Source organism: Gigantopelta aegis, chromosome 4 (assembly GCF_016097555.1).
Source record: "Gigantopelta aegis isolate Gae_Host chromosome 4, Gae_host_genome, whole genome shotgun sequence".
Classification (NCBI taxonomy): Eukaryota; Metazoa; Mollusca; class Gastropoda; order Neomphalida; family Peltospiridae; genus Gigantopelta; species Gigantopelta aegis.
In genome coordinates this window covers 20,154,240-20,174,022 of record NC_054702.1, presented here as the reverse complement: position 1 = coordinate 20,174,022, position 19,783 = coordinate 20,154,240, and the positions used below count along the sequence as shown (strand labels likewise).

The following is a 19,783-nucleotide window of genomic DNA, read 5'->3' as shown; positions in this document are numbered from 1 at the left end:
CAGTTATATGGCATTGAACATATGGTTAAGGACCACACATATACTGAGAGAGAAAACCCACTGTTGCCACTTCATTGGCTACTCTTTTTGATTAGCAGCAAGGGATCTTTTATTTTCACCATCCCACAGACAGGATAGTACATACCACAGCCTTTGTTACACCAGTTGTGGAGCAATGGCTGGAACATACAACTTGACTGAAGATGTCCTGATCAATTTATGTGACTTAGTATTCCTAAATAAACTTCTTGGGCAGACAGAAAACATTGAAACAGGTGGGTCGTGACATTTAGTGCACTACATGCTTGAATGAAAACACAAATGAATGTTTAATGATTCTCCTGCACATAGGAAAGAAAGAAATGTTTTATTTAGTGACGCACTCAACACATTTTATTTACGGTTATATGGCATCAGACATATGGTTAAGGACCACACAGATATTGAGAGAGAGAAATCCACTGTCGCCACTTCATGAGCTACTCTTTTTCAATTAGCAGCAAGGGATCTTTTATTTGCACCATCCCCTGCACATAGGATAATCAACTGGTCAGTGTCATACAAACTTTAAGGTATAGGAACAAACACAAGTTCTGGATGTCGAGGGTGTGAGCTAGTTTGACGCACAGGTTTAGCTACAGTGTTCAAATCCATGTAAAACAGTTACTGAGTTCTGATCTGTGATATTTATATGGCATTGCCATTGTCAATATCTAAAGTTGACTCTACAGTTGAACCAAATATATTAAAAACAGGTATACTGTGTTTAGGAACAAAGGATTTGTGCATTCCCGTATGTCTGCCTATGAACATTACAGTAGGGGAATAGCTATTATATTAATAAATAGTTTTTTATATAAAACTTTGGTTTTTTAAAAAATAAAATTTAAATAAATAATTCACCAAATTTGATTTTTAACGACTCAACACGACCACCACCAACCCAGAATCATATCTATAAAATAATATGATTCTTAGCCTTTAGTCTAAACTGTGAACTATTATTAAAATGGATTATCTATGGTACCTGTTAATCATGTATTAGTTCCAGGTAGTTGTTTTGCACTGAAAAGTGTCATGTGATGGCTATATTTGTCATGTGTCTCATTCCAGTGCTAAATTAAAGTGGATATTTAGAATAGCATGCTCATAGTGTTGTGAGTGTTTTGTATTTATCCATACATTACATTACAGTGGTGAGTTGGGTTACTGCAGACCAGCATTATTTAAAGCGATTGATTGAAACATATTTTATTACTATAGGAAAAACAAATGGATTAGACACAACGTAAGCGATGATACATTCCGGGCATAAAATGTTCTAGCTACAGTGTAATTTCATTGCAGTAGAAGAACTCAACTCCAATTTTAGTTCAGTTTGATCATTAAGGTTAGTGTTAGTTTTAGACTTGGAATAAACATTACGGAGTACCTTGTATTCTTTCCTAAAATATTGTAGCTGAAAAGTTATTTCATCGCAGTAGAAAAGCTGGGTCGCGATTATTTGTTCAATTCGAACATTAAAATATATTTTAATTTTAGACTTGGAATAAATATCCTGAAGTACCGTATATATTCTTGTATATAACGTGCGGCAGAACATGTATCCAGGCAGACTTAATATTCTATGACATATACAAATTCTACATTCTTGTTTCCAGACAACACCCAGTTCTGATCCAAGGTGAGACGTCGGTGGGTAAGACCAGTTTGATAACCTGGCTGTCCAAGGCGAGTGGAAACCGGTGCGTGCGTGTCAATAATCACGAACACACGGACTTGCAGGAATACATTGGCTGCTACGCGGCAGACGCGAGTGGGAAGCTTGTCTTCAAAGAGGGAGTTCTGGTGGAGGCCATGAGGCAGGGTTTCTGGATCATCCTGGATGAGCTCAACCTGGCTCCCAGCGATGTTCTCGAGGCACTAAACAGGGTGAGTTGAACTCTATGAATAAGTGACATTAAACAAGACGGGTTCTATTCTACAACTGTAGAACCTGGCTCCCAGCGATGTTCTCGAGGCACTAAACAGGGTGAGTTGAACTCTATGAATAAGTGACATTAAACAAGACAGGTTCTATTCTACAACTGTAGAACCTGGCTCCCAGCGATGTTCTCGAGGCACTAAACAGGGTGAGTTGAACTCTATGAATAAGTGACATTAAACAAGACGGGTTCTATTCTACAACTGTAGAACCTGACTCCCAGCGATGTGCTCGAGGCACTTAACAGGGTGAGTTGAACTCTATGAATAAGTGACATTAAACAAGACGGGTTCTATTCTACAACTGTAGAACATGGCTCCCAGCGATGTTCTTAAGGCTTTGAACCGAGTGAGCTTAACACTATGACTAAATGACATTAAACAAGATAGGTTGTATTCTACAATTGTGGCTTTGAATAGGATGAATTAAAAACTCTGACTAAATAACAGTGAATGTGGTACATTGTAAGCTACAACTATAGTGGACTGTCTAAACCAGCAATGTTCTTGACGCTTTGCCTTAACAGTATTACTAAAAGATACTGGACAAGAGGCATTGAACGGGGGGAGTTGAACTCTATGACACTGAACAAGATAGGTAGTATTCTACAACTGTAGAACCTGGCTCCCAGCGATGTTCTTGGGACACTGAATATGGTGAATTGAAAACTATGACTAAGTGACATTGAACGGGGTAGGTTGTAAGCTACAACTGTAGTGGACTCTTGTCTAAACCAGATTCAAGGAGTTCAAATGAAATATACTGGTATACACAGAGTGCCGGATTAGACAGATATCGATCAAGTTATTGTCACTGGTCACGTCTTTGAGATTGACCCAGTTTACACAGAAATCCAGATTACTCTTGATGCCGATTGGGACAGAGTTCATTGTATGGGATATTGAACAAGGTATGTTTTATGGTACAGGGCACCGCTCCACAAAGCCATCTTAGCCTTAAGATCACCTTAAATGCATAGCTATCTTATGCACTAAGGTGATCTTTGTGCTAAGATCGCTTCGTGGAACAGGGCCCTGGTATATGACATACAATGGGTAGATAGTAAGCTATAGTTATTCAACATCGAGGCACTTGTTCTTTTAATATCAAAGTTAATTTTAATGAGCTGGAAATCATTCTACGAAGCGATCTTAGTGCTAAAATCATCTCAAGTGCATAAGGTAGTTGTGCATTAAGGTGATCTTAGAGCTGAGATCACCTTAAGTGCATAAGGTAGTTGTGCATTACGGTGATCTTAGCGCTAAGATCACCTCAAGTGCATACGGTAGTTGTGCATTAAGGTGATCTTAGAGCTGAAATCACCTCAAGTGCATAATGTAGTTGTGCATTAAGGTGATCTTAGAGTTGAGATCACTTCTTGGAATGGGGCCCAGAACTTGTTAACCAAACATTCCTTGTTCTAATTTCTTATTTGAGCCTTTAGTCTAAATTGTAAACTTTTATTGACATGGGTTCAGCTGTGTAAATTGGATTATGTATGGTAGCTGTTAGTCCTTTATTAGCTCCAGGGGGCGGGACGTAGCCCAGTGGTAAAGCGCTTGCTCGATGTGCAGTCGGTCTGGGATCGATCCCTGTTGGTAGGCCCATTGGGTTATTTCTCGTTCCAGCCAGTGCACCACGACTGGCATATCAAAGGCCGTGGTATGTACTACCCTGTCTGTGGGATGGTGCATATAAAAGAACCCTTGCTACTAATCGAAAAGAGTAGCCCATGAAGTGGCGACAGCGCGTTTCCTCTCTCGATATCTGTGTGGTTCTTAACCATATGTCTGACGCCATATAACCGTAAATAAAATGTGTCAAGTGTGTCGTTAAATAAAACATTTCTTTCTTTATTAGCTCCAGGTAGTTGTTTTGCACTGAAAAGTGTCATGTGATGACTATATTTGTCATGTGTCTCATTCCAATGCTAAATTAATTACAACTGTATAGTCTGGTAAATTATATGCTCGCATTTTTGTGAGTGTATTTCCTACTATATGTACACAGTTACATTCTTAGTGCAAGGGAGTAGGGGCTGGATTTAGCTCTTTGGTAGAGTCCTTGCCTGAGGTGCGATATTTTGCAGGATCGATAGCCCTCAGTTGACACTACTGTTTTTTTTGTTTCAACCAGGACCCTGTTCCACGAAGCGATCTTAGCCCTCAGATTACCTTAAGCGCATTGCTACCTTATGTACTTAAGTTGATCTTAGGGCTAAGATCGCTTCATGGAACGGGGCCCAGTGCCATATTACTGGTACACCAAAAGCTATGGTATGTACTGTCCTGTCTATGGGAAAGTGCATTTAAAAGATCCCTCACTCCTACACCAAAATTATTGATTATATCATTGTTTGGCTGTTGTCAGTTTCAGAACAAGTAGGGTATTGTGGAAAGGGTAGAATACATTACTTTTTGGAGGTCAGGATAAGTATTACTAAAGACGGAAATAATGCATATTGAAATATAATTATGGTGTGTGACATTATGAACAGCTGCAGTAGGATATATCATTTCAATCTATGAATTATATAATTAAATAGTCAACAGTGTGGGTAATAAATGAAAGTATGTCACATGTTAAAATGTTCAATTTATTCTTTCAGCTTCTTGATGACAACCGAGAACTGTTTATTCCCGAGACACAAGAGACGGTGAAAGCTCATCCCAAGTTCATGTTGTTTGCAACTCAGAACCCTCCGGGACAATATGGAGGAAGAAAGGTAAGTTTCAAAGGCGGACAACTAGAACACTTGTTCACTCTTTGTGAATATGAGTGCAGTTCACTGTTTTGCTGGTTCTTTTTCTTAATGTTTTTTTGTTGTTATGAGGACGACTTTTAAGGGTGGTGGGAGGCACATACATGTAATCAAGGGATACAAAGCTGTACAAATTGAAAACAAAATAATAAAATTGCTTTCTTGTCAGATTTTTCCAAATTTTTTAAATGTTAAAACATACTTTTCTGATAATCATGACTGGACACAATGAGTTCTGATTTTCTGCGATCCGTTCATTATTGTAAAGTTACGGTATTATGTAGCGTGTTTAAAAAGTTTGGACCTATAGGACAAGAAGAAGTGGGTAGAGTCGGTAAGCAGAAATACCACTGTTAGGATCTTTATCAATTAATTGTGGGTTGTTGGTGTTTTGGGTTTGTTTTTTGTTGTTGTTTTTTTGGGGGGGGGGGGGGTATTTTATTTTGTATTGCTTCTAGAGCTATTCCACGGGTTACTCTAAAATTTATTAAAAACCTGTTGTATGTAATATATCAAGGTCATGTTGATGGCCTGTCTTTTATATTCACCCTAGATGGGGACAGGTTTCAGGGTTTCTGTAAATAAAAAAGAGGTTTTGTTCTAATTTGTAAAATATACATTTTGACCACGTTATCAAAGATTATGAGTCTGACTGAATTCTAAGACCATTGTTTAAAGATGCCAAGGTTTTGAATTGAGTAATGTGTTTAAAAAAATCTGAACTTCCATTTTACATTTATAAACAAAGTTACTTAACTCTTTTTCCAATACATCAAAAAGACATATATCTGATATAAACATTTTCATATATGGCTGTTAAAGAGCTGTTTAATTTATTTTCATTAACAGATGTTGTCAAGAGCATTCAGGAATCGATTTATAGAACTCCATTTTGATGAGCTGCCAAGTGGAGAGCTGGAGACTATCCTACATCAGCGCTGCAGCATTCCCATGTCGTATGCTAAAAGACTGGTGGCCGCCATGTTGGATCTGCAGGTAAACACTGTTAAAGACGTCATCTCGTTTTTCTAGAAGCCAAATTATATCTTCATTGGTGGGATCTAGCTCAGTCTGTACAGCTCTCGCCTGGGGTGCTTCAGGAAGCAAGGAAATGATTTATTTAACGACGCACTCAACACATTTTATTTATGGTTATATGGCATCTGATATATGGTTAAGGACCACACAGATATTGAGGGAGGAAACCCACTGTCGCCACTTCATGGGCTACTCTTTTCGATTAGCAGCAAGGGATCTTTTATATGTACCATAGACAGGATAGCACATACCATGGGGGGGTGTTTCAGTAGCAGGACTGAACCTCCTCAGTGGATCCATTATCTCACTAGGTGTTTTCCCTGTCCAAACCGGTGCCCCATGACTAGCATATCAAAGGCCATGTCTGGGAAAGATCCCTCGCTGCTAATGGAAAAATGTACATGGTTTCCTCTGAAGACTACGAGTAAAAAGTATCAAATATCAATATAATTTGACATCCAATAAATGGGGAATTAATAAATCAATGTGCTCTAGTGGTGTCGTTAAATAAAACAGACTTTTTACGTTAAATCTTCAGTCTTTGACCTGGTGAAATCCTGTTTGGTACAGTGCTACCTTCTCCAGTCTACATCAGATTAAATAATGAATGAATGAATGTTTAACAACACCCCAGCACATAAGTACACATTGGCTATTGGGTGTAAAACAAAGTACACAAATATGATTAAATAAGACAAAAATTAAGAGCATTCCACATCCATTTCTGAAGGTAGCTAACCAGTCCCCCGGTCATCAGAAATGTTTGAGTTAAAACTGACATAAGAGATTTTATTTTACCAGACGAGGCGGCGTGGATCGGGTGTGTTCGCTGGCAAGCAAGGCTTCATGACGCTGCGTGATTTGTTCCGCTGGGCCGAGAGATACAGGGCCACTGGAGCTCAGACCAGCAACAAGTTCTACGACTGGGATCAGCATCTTGCAGACCATGGTAACCATAGTAACATATTAGTTAAAAATAACACTATCGGTTAGGTACCAGTCTTTTTTTCCAGCGTGTAAAATGTGTAAAATCTTTATCCTAAAAATTGTTTATGGTGTGGATCCATTCCCTCAAAATTACAGAACAACATTGTTTTTTTCAAAGATTAAACATTAGATTAAATGTTCCTGTTAGCATTACAGTAAGTGACATGCAATAGTGAAGCACACACTTCAATTTATTTCATTTTTCACTAAGAACGCAACATAGTGATGTTTTCTGCAAGCAAGAAGGGCGAAAAACTAAGGCATCTCAGAACTCAATATTATTAGAAAAAATCCTGGTGAAAACCCATATTTCTATATATGTAGAAACCTCAAAATAATTTTGTTATTAATCTACTCACATTTAATCTACTTTTATTTAATAACATTGGAAATTTGTCGAAAATTTATTCAGTTATGGGGATGGAAGTTGCTTAGTGGTAGAGTGGGGCAGAATCTAGCTCCCAGCCAGTGTTGCATAACTGGTAACATCATCAGTCATGGTATTTTTTTAGCCTGTCTTTGGGAAAGTGCATATAAAAGATCCTTTACTATTAATCGGAAAGCATAGCTTCTATTTGGCAGCGACAGTAAGTGTTGAAATTAACCGCATTTGACACCAAAAATAGCCATAGTTCAAAATGTGCTGAGGTGTCATTATTTAAACAAACATTCCTTTCCTTTGTTTTCCAGGCTACATGTTGCTGGCTGGGAGAGTAAGAAAACCAGAAGAAGCGGCTGTCATACAGGAGGTGATCAAAAGACACCTGAAGAGAGCAGTGTCACCAGAAACACTGTTTGACCTATTTGCCAAAACCTCACCCACCACTGTGGCCATGTTGAAGGACGTGGTTGGCCAATCGGTAGAGGGCTTTCAGCATGTGGTTTGGACTCACAGCATGAGGAGATTGGCTGTTTTGATTGGCCAAGCTATAAAATTTCAGGAGCCTGTTCTGCTTGTTGGTGAAACTGGGTATGTAACAAATTAATATTGATATGTTAATGTTTCTGAACTATTTTCCATTTTTACTTGTAATGGTATCAAATTTAGTTAAAAATGTTAACATTTGTTTTATTAATGACACCACTAGAGCAGGTGATTCATTGATCATCAGCTATTGGATGTAACGTTTATAATTTGATCATATTATCTGAGAGGAAGTCTGCTACATTTAACTAGTAAAGATGAATATACGTTTGGATATTTAATTTTTTTTTTTTTTTTTAATGCTCAATTGTTCAGAAGTGCATTAGTTACATATATATTTTTTTTTTTATATATATATATATATATATAATATACAGTAAGGCATTGATTTGAGGCAATCCATTCTTGACATTTCCCAAATAATCTTAGGGAAAACAGTTTATGAAAAATAAATTCATTTTAATTTATTTCCATGTGTATCTTCTCTTAAATGTTAAGGTTGCTGTTCTGTGCATACTCCTTGACTGTCTGAGTTGTTTGGGGTAGGATTTAATAGCTGTTAGTAAGAGAAAACTTGTAGGACTCGTATTCTCATACTCACCACAGAGCCATTCAACTGTCACATGCTGGGAGGTGATACAATCCCAGAAGTCCAACCGATTTTCATCAGTGCATCTGCTTTCATAAAATTACTAAAAAATAATTACTAAAAATAATTACTAAAAAATAAATTATTATAAAATATATTAAATTTGTCTTAAAAACTATTTTTAAATCCCAGCAATTCATTTAAATTAGTAATAAAAGTGACCTGTTGTTATTGTCAGGTGTGGGAAGACAACGGTGTGCCAGCTTTATGCGGCCATCAACCAGCACCAGCTGTACAGCGTGAACTGTCACCTCCACACCGAGAGTGCTGACTTCCTCGGTGGACTCCGGCCGGTCAGAGACCATGCAGACAACGTAAGGCTTTGTCAGAATTAATCATATAGGGAAGAGTGGTTATTTTTTATATACACCTACCAAAATTTCATTGAAACCTTGTATGCATAGAGATAGAGTAGTATGCATTCTTATTGCACACTTTCAATGTGTCAGTCAAAACATTGAAAGTGTGAATAATAACATGCATACCACAAATAGGCTAACTTTATTGTGATTTTCGTTGTTGGTAAAACAATTGAATTTCTTATCAAATTAGCTGTTACAATCAGCTGTCGATTCCTGAAAATGAAAGTGACGTGCCACCATTGTTGTCAAGTGAAAATACTTGCCTAAAACCATTTTTTAACTCAAAATTCCAAGGTGTTTTCCATTAAAAAATGAAAACCTAAAGCAGCCTTAGTATCAGTAACACTACTCACCTTTCGCTAGGGATTTTTGGAAAAACATTTTTCAAGTATTGTGTTCGATGGATGACATATCTAATTGTACCCATGCATTACTATGGTGATGTATGGACATCCAAACTGCATAGTTTCAATTATCACATGTTGGACAAATTTTAGACTTAACAAATTTGGTATATCCCTAGCAACAGTTGAGTAGTATACATCATTTTTCTCCAATTGATACCTTGTGGTATTAATGAGTTTTGTAAAACCATACTTCAACTGTTTCTTGTTCAGGAAAGTGAGAAAGACCACAAACTCTTTGAGTGGGTTGACGGCCCGCTCGTGACTGCCATGAAAGACGGCGAAATGTTCCTCATTGATGAAATTTCCCTTGCTGATGACTCTGTTCTTGAGAGACTGAACAGTGTGCTTGAGCCAGAACGGAGGCTGCTATTGGCTGAGAAAGGTGGTGGTGATGGCAACCAGAATGAAGTGGAGCATGTGGTTGCTAAGGAAGGATTCCAGGTGTTTGCCACGATGAATCCTGGTGGGGATTTCGGTAAAAAGGAGGTACAGTGAATATTTCAAGCACGCTGTCCTGGGCACACCTCAGCTAACTGGGCTGTCTGTCCAGGACAGTGGGTTAGTTGTTGGTGGTTAGTGAGAGAGTAGAGCTTTACATCCGATGGCTTAACCACGACACCACTGAGGCCAGTGAATATTTGTGTTTTATTGTTTTTGTAGTGAGGCTTATAATATATGTAAAGTAAATAAAGTGACTTATTTTGTGTATGGTTCAAAATAAATAATGACATGCATTATCATTGAAAAATATTTGTTTTTAAGAATCTGGAGTTTTAATAAGAACTTATCTTAGAACATTTTAGGTTTATTGATCCAGTATTTTTTGGTATCAAAATCAAAGTATAACTGTCTTACATTAACTGGATAATGATTTTACTTTCATACATATATAAAATCAAAACCAATTATGAAATGTTTACAAAAAAAACCTAACTTATAATAATAAAGCTACAAAATGTATTGTTTGTGATAAAGATTAATATGATTTTAACACCCTCCTCCCCCTCCCCCTCCCCCCCCCCCCAAAAAAAAGATTTTGCAAACAAAAATAGGTCAAAGAAAATATTTCAGGTTATGCAGAATTTGAATTTGCCCTGGCCTGTTGCAGCTATTGATAGAAATAGTTTATGTCGAAGCAAGTTTCTTCTCTAGCATTTCTTATGTTTATTTATGTTGCAGCTGTCCCCAGCCTTGAGGAATCGGTTCACAGAGATTTGGTGTCCACCGACCAATCAAAGGCAAGACTTGATAGAAATAATTGAGCATAACCTTAAAGATGGTATTTGTCTGTCCAATCAGCAAGATGGTACCAGTGGATTTGGGACAGCCATGATGGGTTTCATAGACTGGTTCCGCAACAATGAAATTGGGAAAAGGTAACCAGTTGTTTTGTTTTTATCTTAGAAATTTTGAAACTTAAAACAAATGAATACAAATATTGCCCTTCTGCCTTATTAAGTAGCCCAGATGGAAAATAGTTCCTTCTACACCTAAATATTTGGTATGTATTTTAGAATTAATGCTAACTCTGCACTCTATTAGTCATCTGGAAACATTCATTAGCTGTTTATACTTTTGGGAAACAAAATTAAATAATAAAAAACTTGAATATGTGATCCGGGGCCTAATTCACAAAGGTCTCTTAGGCTCTGCTAGACAACAAAGCATCCTCTGTAAGTTTTTTAGCATTCCACTGCGAGATCGCAAAGTTTAGAGAGTTTAGTGAATTAGGCCCTGGTGCTTATTTGCAAATGTTAGAAGATACAAAAATATTTATACTGTAGTGATTTGTTACAAGGGGCCCTGATTATCAATGTTCTTTGTTGATACTGTTTTGGTTATGTCTTTATAATAATATATTATCATAATAGTGTACTTGTGAGACATTTTTTGAATGGGTTTTCATATTTTTAAAACATTTTATTTACACATTAATTAGTTTGTATTATAAATGACAAAATAATTGGTGGCGTTACATTTTACGACTGAGTTTTTAAAATCTATTTAACAACAGGATCACTGTGAGCATCAGAGATATCCTCAGCTGGGTCCAGTTCATCAATACCTGCAGCAGACGACAGACCACTGATGTTGTCATGGAAACTGAGGACACTGCTGACCTTGACCCTGTTATTGCCTACATCCATGGGGCCTGTCTGGTGTTTCTCGATAGTCTAGGAACTGGTAGGGAAACATTATAATTATAGTGAAATATATTTGTTTATGGCTGTGAAATCTTCTGATATTCTACTGTTCTTCTGATAGGATTTCATATAGTTTGTCTAGTAGGGCAATAAATTATGATCTTTTAGTATTGGGAAAAGATTGCAGCCAAGTGTTTGTTAAGGGCAATTAATCGGTAATGGAATTGAAATTGACTTAATTTTGTGACATTTAAAAAAAAAAATTGTGCTGAGGTGCTATCAAAGAAATATTCTTTATTTTCCTGTTTTGGCATTACTTTTCTACAATACATAAGGCCAAGTGACTGTTTTTGACCATGGAGCAGGATCTAGCTAATTTTGTAGAGCAGTCACCTGGGGTGCTTTGATCGAAGGATCAAATTCCCTTGGTCGATGAACCTTGGTTGACCCATTCTCTGATGGAATTTGTTTCTGTTTGTGGGAAAATGCATATAAAAATCCCTTGCTACTAAATTGAACAATACAGTGTGTTTCCTCTGAAGACTGTTACAATTATCAAGTGTTTGACATTCAATAGCCAATGATTAATAAATCTATGTGCTCTAGTGATGTTGTTAGACAAAACAAACTTTTAACTTTTCAACTGCTTTTGACACCCAATGACTGTTTGTTAAATAAATATTGTACATTCTTTTTTCTCCTATTTATGGTATTGTTAGGTTTTATTGGGAAAAATTACAACACCTTTTTGTCTATTATATAGGAAATACACAGAGAGGAGAAGACTTCAGTGCTGAATTGGCCCGGCGGACTTGCCTGGATTTCCTGCTTGAACAAGTGAACCAGTTTACTGGTCACAAGTTCTCATTGGCTGATCTCCAACTGACACACCAGACAGAGGCTGCAGGAAAGATGGCCATTGTCAACACTGATCACGTGTTTTCTATTCCACCTTTTACCATTGAAAAGGGTGAGTTGTTTTTATCCTTGTTTCAGATATGTGAGAGCTATGCGAAAACGCATATGCGTTTTTCCATTTCGTCTTTTAAAAAACAAAACAAACAAAAAACGATGCAAAAACAAATAAACGAAATTAGTATCGTGCAATCTCAAGTAATATTCATGCATAGTACATTCCCTTGGCTGGATTTCGTCAGCTTCGTTGCGATTGGGCAGTTTTGTGAAATCCAGGATATGCTATTTGAAAGCCTTTGTTTGACTTGGGAAGAAAGAAGGTGAACAGTAAGCTTGTTTGTTCCAGCCTCTCTGACATCCCTGTTGTTTAGAACTTAACATTTTGTGACATTCCTGTCTGTGGGGAAATGCTTACAAAAGATCACATGCCACTAATCAGTAATACTAATACAGTGAAACTTCAGTAAACTGGAATTCCCTCAAAACCGGACCCTCTATAAACTGGAATTCCCTCAAAACCGGACCCTCTGTAAATTGGAATTCCCTCCAGACTGTTTACCTAGTCCCAAGGGTGTCCAGTTGTGAGGGGTTTCACTGTAATATTAGTAGTCATGTAGCAGCAGTATTTGTTTTGCTTTTATTATGAGGAGACTATAGGTTTCATCTCCGTCCATTTGTCTGTCCCACATATAGGTTTGTGTGTGTATGACTGTTACAGATCAAGTTTGACTTTTATGGCAATTTACCCATTTTTGACACAGTTGTAGCCTTTGAACTTAGACAATACAAAAATAAAAATCCAGTGATTGTGCCCGGAAGAGACGTGCTTGAACCTCATTTGGATATAGGCACGTTAAAATGTTGTCCAGTCCAGTCCCAATAAAAATTCAGGATGTTATGTCACAATGCCTTGAGATACTGAGATGAAATTTTGTGTATAACTTTATCATGTTCTGTCACAGATCAAGTTTAACTTTCATGGTGATTTACCCATTTTTCATAGTTATGGCTCTTGAATTTAGGAGATACGGAAAACAAATGGGTCTGGTAGGGGACATGTATTGCTATAGCAGTACTATCAGAATGCTTGTTTTATCCTAGTGTGTTTTCAGACATCCATCAATCCATCCATTTATTTATTAATTCAGTAATTGTCTTTTCTTTCTTTAGGTGACCAGTCTGACAATACAGAAGAGAAGTATGCCCTTCAGGCCCCAACGACTTGTGTGAACGCTCAGCGCATCCTTCGAGCCCTTCAGCTGCCAAAACCTCTTCTTCTCGAGGGTTCTCCTGGGGTGGGCAAAACCAGCTTGGTCACAGCCATAGCCAAGGCTGCCCAGAGACAGCTTGTGCGCATAAATCTGTCCGAACAAACGGTGAGTGTGAAAATAAGTTAGAATATTGTTATTAAATGTTACCAGTTGTCTGTGGGAGATAAGCAGTGATTACTGGGCCATAGGAATGATATCTGAAATAGGGGTTAAAAGTTATAGTGGTATGTAGCACAAGTGAAAGTGTTATCTTTGTATGGGTTCAAATGCATTTGGAGAACAAAATTGCATTGCCCAACTGTCTTAATCTGTTTTGAAATATAGTAGGAAAACAAATTGCTGTCTTCAAGTGAAGGGTACAGGCTCTCCTCCCCCCACTTCAAATGTTTTGTGTATGGATTAGAAGTAATTTTAATTTTATTTTAATGCTGATATCTTATTAATGTTTAAGTATGTTGTTCTGGGTATATAAGTAAGCTATCTGAGGTACAATGTTATTGAGGTAAATGAGATTCTTTTTTTGGGGGGTGATGGCATGAATTTCTATGTTTAGCTGTAGATTAATTTTTTTCGTGTTTGGATCCATTCTCACAAACTTTAAATCTTAGGTAGTGAAACTTGATTTATAGTTGTACCCATGGAAAATGCATTACATTTTTTTTAAAAAGTTTTGTGGTTTTGTTTATAATAATAGAACTACATTACTTATGAATTTTTATTATATCACAGTTTTACCAAATTTATGATAGGCAAGATGTCTAATTATGCCGATGATTTATTTAAAACTGATTTCTGTATGCTAATCCCAGTCCTGTGTTCTACAATTAGACTATGTGATGTTTTGTTTTCTTCTGTAGGATGTGACTGATCTGTTTGGAGCTGACCTGCCTGTGGAGGGAGGGGAAGGTGGAATGTTCGCATGGAGGGACGGGCCACTGTTACAGGCTTTAAAATCAGGACACTGGATCGTTCTTGATGAGGTATAAACTCACCTTCACCATCGGAGTAAAATGTAGCTTTGTGGTATAGAGTGTAGGGACGGGCCGCTGTTACAGGCTTTAAAATCAGGACACTGGATCGTTCTTGATGAGGTATAAACTCACCTTCGCCATCGGAGTAAAATGTAGCTTTGTGGTATAGAGTGTAGGGACGGGCCGCTGTTACAGGCTTTAAAATCAGGACACTGGATTGTTCTTGATGAGGTATAAACTCACCGTCGCCATCGGAGTAAAATGTAGCTTTAAAATCAGGACACTGGATCGTTCTTGATGAGGTATAAACTCACCTTCACCATCGGAGTAAAATGTAGCTTTGTGGTATAGAGTGTAGGGACGGGCTGCTGTTACAGGCTTTAACATCAGGACACTGGATCGTTCTTGATGAGGTATAAACTCACCTTCACCATCGGAGTAAAATGTAGCTTTGTGGTATAGAGTGTAGGGACGAGCCGCTGTTACAGGCTTTAAAATCAGGACACTGGATCGTTCTTGATGAGGTATAAACTCACCTTCACCATCAGAGTAAAATGTAGCTTTGTGGTATAGAGTGTAGGGACGGGCCGCTGTTACAGGCTTTAAAATCAGGACACTGGATCGTTCTTGATGAGGTATAAACTCACCTTCACCATCGGAGTAAAATGTAGCTTTGTGGTATAGAGTGTAGGGACGGGTCGCTGTTACAGGCTTTAAAATCAGGACACTGGATCGTTCTTGATGAGGTATAAACTCACCTTCACCATCGGAGTAAAATGTAGCTTTGTGGTATAGAGTGTAGGGACGGGCAGCTGTTACAGGCTTTAAAATCAGGACACTGGATCATTCTTGATGAGGTATAAACTCACCTTCACCATCGGAGTAAAATGTAGCTTTGTGGTATAGAGTGTAGGGACGGGCAGCTGTTACAGGCTTTAAAATCAGGACACTGGATCGTTCTTGATGAGGTATAAACTCACCTTCACCATCGGAGTAAAATGTAGCTTTGTGGTATAGAGTGTAGGGATGGGCCGCTGTTACAGGCTTTAAAATCAGGACACTGGATCGTTCTTGATGAGGTATAAACTCACCTTCACCATCGGAGTAAAATGTAGCTTTGTGGTATAGAGTGTAGGGACGGGCCGCTGTTACAGGCTTTAAAATCAGGACACTGGATCGTTCTTGATGAGGTATAAACTCAACTTCACCATCGGAGTAAAATGTAGCTTTGTGGTATAGAGTGTAGGGACGGGCCGCTGTTACAGGCTTTAAAATCAGGACACTGGATCGTTCTTGATGAGGTATACCCCATCGGAGTAAAATGTAGCTTTGTGGTATAGAGTGTAGGGACGGGCCGCTGTTACAGGCTTTAAAATCAGGACACTGGATCGTTCTTGATGAGGTATAAACTCACCTTCACCATCGGAGTAAAATGTAGCTTTGTGGTATAGAGTGTAGGGATCGGCCGCTGTTACAGGCTTTAAAATCAGGACACTGGATCGTTCTTGATGAGGTATAAACTCACCTTCACCATAGGAGTAAAAATGTAGCCCTGTGGTAAAGCGTGCTCGCTTGATGTGCGGTCGGTTTGGGTTTGATCCCCGTTGGTGGGCCCACTGGGCTGTTTGTCATCCTAGCCAGTGCACCATGACTGGTATACCAAAGGTCATGGTATGTGTTATCCTGTCTGTCGGATGGTGCATATAATAGATCCCTTGCTAGTAATGAAAACATGTAGCACGTTTCCTCTCTAAGACTATATGTCAAAATTACCAAATGTTTGACATCCAATAGCTGATGATTAATAAATCAATGTGCTCTAGTGGTGTCATTAAACAAAACAAACTGGAACTTTAGTGGTAAAACATTCACCTGATTCATCGGTGGGCCCATTGGGCTATTTCTCATTCCAGTCAGTGCTCCACAGCTAGTGTAACAAAGGCCATGGTATGTACTATGCCTTGCTGCTTATCAAAAAGAGCAGCCCATGGTTTCCTCTCGTCTGTGTGGTTCTTAACCATATGTCCTTTATACATAGGGGGTTGGTATACAAGGTGCCTCGTATAAGAGATTTTCGATATGATTTATTAATTTTTGTTTTCAGCTGAACCTTACCTCCCAGTCTATCCTGGAAGGACTGAACGCATGCCTTCTTCCTATTGAATATGTCCTTTATACATAGGTGGTTGGTATACACGGTTTCTCTTATAACAGGTTTCGCTATGATTTATTAGTTTTTGTTTTCAGCTGAACCTTGCCTCCCAGTCTGTCCTGGAAGGACTGAATGCATGCCTTGACCACAGGGGAGAGGTTTACATCCCGGAACTCGGCAGAACGTTCCACATACAACACAACAAGACGAGACTGTTCGCCTGCCAGAATCCTCTAAATCAGGGCGGGGGAAGAAAAGGCCTGCCCAGATCGTTCCTCAACAGATTTACACAAGTTAGTGTTGGAGAACTAGCTCACCTGTGTCTGATAAACAAGTACCATACATGCAGTTTTTGTGAAAATATTTTTTTATGGTTTTTTGTTTTAATGTTGGGGTTTTGAAGGGGGGGGTTTCATTTGGAAATTTTGGGGGGGGGGGGGGGTGACATTTGTCTAATCATTATTTTTGGCCAGGACATGGAAAACCCCCCAAATTGTTACCTTTTACATCTTTTTGATTGAGAAGAATTGTTAAAAATGAAGCCGTCTGCTGTTGAGGGCTTACAATGAATGCATATTTTTGACATAAAAGAATACTTCTTTCTGTTGTAGGTTTATGTAGAGCCCTTGTCAAGAGCAGACTTGCTTTTCATTGCTGAGACGATGTATCCCAGAATTCCTTCGGATTTATTAGCCAAAATGGTGGACTTTAACATGATGGTAAGCTGATAGAATAGGCTGTCTGTCTTTCTGTCTGTCTGTGTCTGCATCTGCTGTCTTGTCTATCTGTAGAAACATTCCTTCACATTTATCAAATAGGTATTTAATCAGGGTTCGTAGCAGTCTTTAAATTTCTTGAAAGTCTTTGAATTTGAAAAAATTATTTTTAGATCTTTGAAAGTCTTTGAATTGTAATAAAAGTCCTTAAAAGTCTTTAAATTCTCACAAATCATAGCCAAAGCAATGATGATATATTTTACAGCAGCATGCATTTGATATTTTCCAGTTACAAGGTTTAATCTGTCATGATGCATGTAAAAAAGCTTATTTTTTTGCCATGGACAGCATTGTAAACAAATTGATTTGGTATTTTTTATCTCATTCTTTTGTATTTGACCGCTGTGTAAAAGTCTTTGAAAATGGCAGGTAAATGTCTTTGAAAGTCTTTGAATTTGTTTAGTCTTTAAGGCTATGAATCCTGTTAATATTAGTCAAGAGTTGTTTTGTTGGTATTAACTGGAGTATGAAGACAACTTTTTAAAAAGTGTTTACTGTTACCTGACTCCATTTGTTTTTCATTTGTATATTTTCTTCCATTCTTTTCTATCGCTTTCTTTAATTTAATAATTACATAATAATAACAAAGACTATTCAATCGACTGACCAACCTATTACTCATTTATAATGGTAGGGACCGTATACAGCAAACAAGATACTTTAGAAGCTGCATTCATCTTTTATTAATGCATAATACAAACACATCTGCTGTTTTAATAAATGCATCGGTTATTGGTGTCAACCATAAGTTGTCAGTTTTTCTTTATGCAACAGACATGTCTGCATCAAAGTGTATATAAAAGATCCCTGGCTGTTAATGGAATAATGTAGCAGATTTCCTCTGAATTATCAAATGTTTGATATTGAATAGCCAGTGGTTTAGAAATCAGTGTGCTCTAGTATTGCTGTTGACAAGTATAAACCGTTAATTTCATTTATGTAGTGGGGGCGAGACGTAGCTCAGTGGTAAAGCATTCACTTGATGCAGTCAGTCAGTCTAGGATTGATCCCCGCCGGTGGACCCATTGGGCTATTTCTCGTTACATCCAATGCTCTATAACTGGTGTAACAAAGGCCATAGTTTGTACTATCCTGTCTGTGGGATGGTGCTATAAAAGATCCCTTGCTGCTAATCGAAAAGAGTAGTCCATGAAGTGACAACAGTGGGTTTCTTCTCTTAATGTCTGTGTGGTCCTTAACCATATGTCTGACGCCATATAACCATAAATATTGAGTGTTGAGTGTGTCGTTAAATCAAACATTTCTTTCATTCATTCATTCATGTAGATGTACGACCAGACTGCAGTGAAGTTTCTCCTGGGTCGGAGAGGAGGACCATGGGAGTTCAACTTGCGTGACCTCTTCCGCTGGTGTGATCTGCTTCTAGCCAATCAGAAAGCAGAGCATCTGAATCCCGGCGACTATGTCAGTCTGATCTATGAAAACAGAATGAGGACCACACAGGACAAGAAACAGGTGTGTTTTATTTATTAGTCTATTGTTAACATGGCTATGATATGTCAGTTTATTAACACAGTTTTATAGACAAAAAACAGATGTGATTTGTCAGTTTATTATTAACAGGTGTATGTAGTGCTGTGTAGACAAAAAACGTGTGCTTTATTCTTTTCAACATTACCTGTCCTCAAACAAGTGCACTCTATCCCTACGGCTAGGCTCTGCTAGACAACAAAGCATCCTCTTTGCAAGTCTTTTAGCATTGCACTGCGAGATCACAAAGTTGTAAGAGTTAGTGAATTAGGCCTCCAGTCTACTAGCCATAGGGGTAGAATGCACTTGTTTGAGGACAGGTAATGTATCTATAAAAGAGAAAAAACAAGTTTTCTCCATTTATTACATATTAAAATGGCTGTGGGAATATTTTGAAAGTGTTTCGCTGAGAAAAAAAAAAGTGTTGAATTACAAAAGGGCACGTCTGAACTAAAAAGGTATTTTTTTCTCCCCCACTCAACCACCCTTTATTAACTAGTTTCACCTGTGTTGTTTTAAAGGTAGAGACCATTTTGTATGTGTGTGTTTGACTGAGAGAATGTTGTAGGTCAGTCGGAGAATGTTCAGCTGGTATCAGTAAATCACTGGATCAGTCACCCTGAGGTTTTATCCCATTCTAACCAGTACTATGTTTCACACTTGATACCAACTGATTCCTTTCTTGTACAAGGGGTGGGATGTAGCCCAGTGGTAAAGAATTTGCTTGATACGTGGTCAGACTAGGATCGATTCCCGTCTGTGAACCCATTGGGTTATTTCTCGTTCCAGCCAGTGCTCCTCAGCTGGTGTAACAAAGGCCGTGGTATGTACTATTCTGTCTGTGAAATGGTGCATATAAAAGATCTCTTGCTGCTAATCAAAAAGAGTAGTGGCTACAGCGGGTTTCCTCTCTCAATATCTGTGTGGTCCTTAACCATATGTATGACGCC

At 38.1% G+C, this 19,783-nt stretch overlaps 1 protein-coding gene and 1 non-coding gene across 2 annotated transcripts in view; both read left to right on the top strand.

The window, feature by feature from the left end:
* LOC121369657 (midasin-like) overlaps window positions 1-19,783 on the top strand; it is a 171,032-nt gene that overhangs the window by 27,165 nt on the left and 124,084 nt on the right. The window contains exons 23-37 of the mRNA XM_041494702.1: window positions 1,662-1,932; window positions 4,593-4,709; window positions 5,595-5,741; window positions 6,585-6,732; window positions 7,461-7,740; window positions 8,523-8,658; window positions 9,324-9,599; window positions 10,293-10,489; window positions 11,128-11,297; window positions 12,021-12,227; window positions 13,343-13,548; window positions 14,301-14,423; window positions 16,662-16,859; window positions 17,178-17,285; window positions 18,630-18,818. Coding sequence (XP_041350636.1) covers window positions 1,662-1,932; window positions 4,593-4,709; window positions 5,595-5,741; window positions 6,585-6,732; window positions 7,461-7,740; window positions 8,523-8,658; window positions 9,324-9,599; window positions 10,293-10,489; window positions 11,128-11,297; window positions 12,021-12,227; window positions 13,343-13,548; window positions 14,301-14,423; window positions 16,662-16,859; window positions 17,178-17,285; window positions 18,630-18,818 — 2,773 coding nt within the window. The remainder of the gene's footprint in view (window positions 1-1,661; window positions 1,933-4,592; window positions 4,710-5,594; window positions 5,742-6,584; window positions 6,733-7,460; window positions 7,741-8,522; window positions 8,659-9,323; window positions 9,600-10,292; window positions 10,490-11,127; window positions 11,298-12,020; window positions 12,228-13,342; window positions 13,549-14,300; window positions 14,424-16,661; window positions 16,860-17,177; window positions 17,286-18,629; window positions 18,819-19,783) is intronic.
* LOC121372785 lies at window positions 1,061-1,186 on the top strand. The gene has a single exon (XR_005957999.1). It is a non-coding gene; the product is annotated as a small nucleolar RNA SNORA35 (small nucleolar RNA).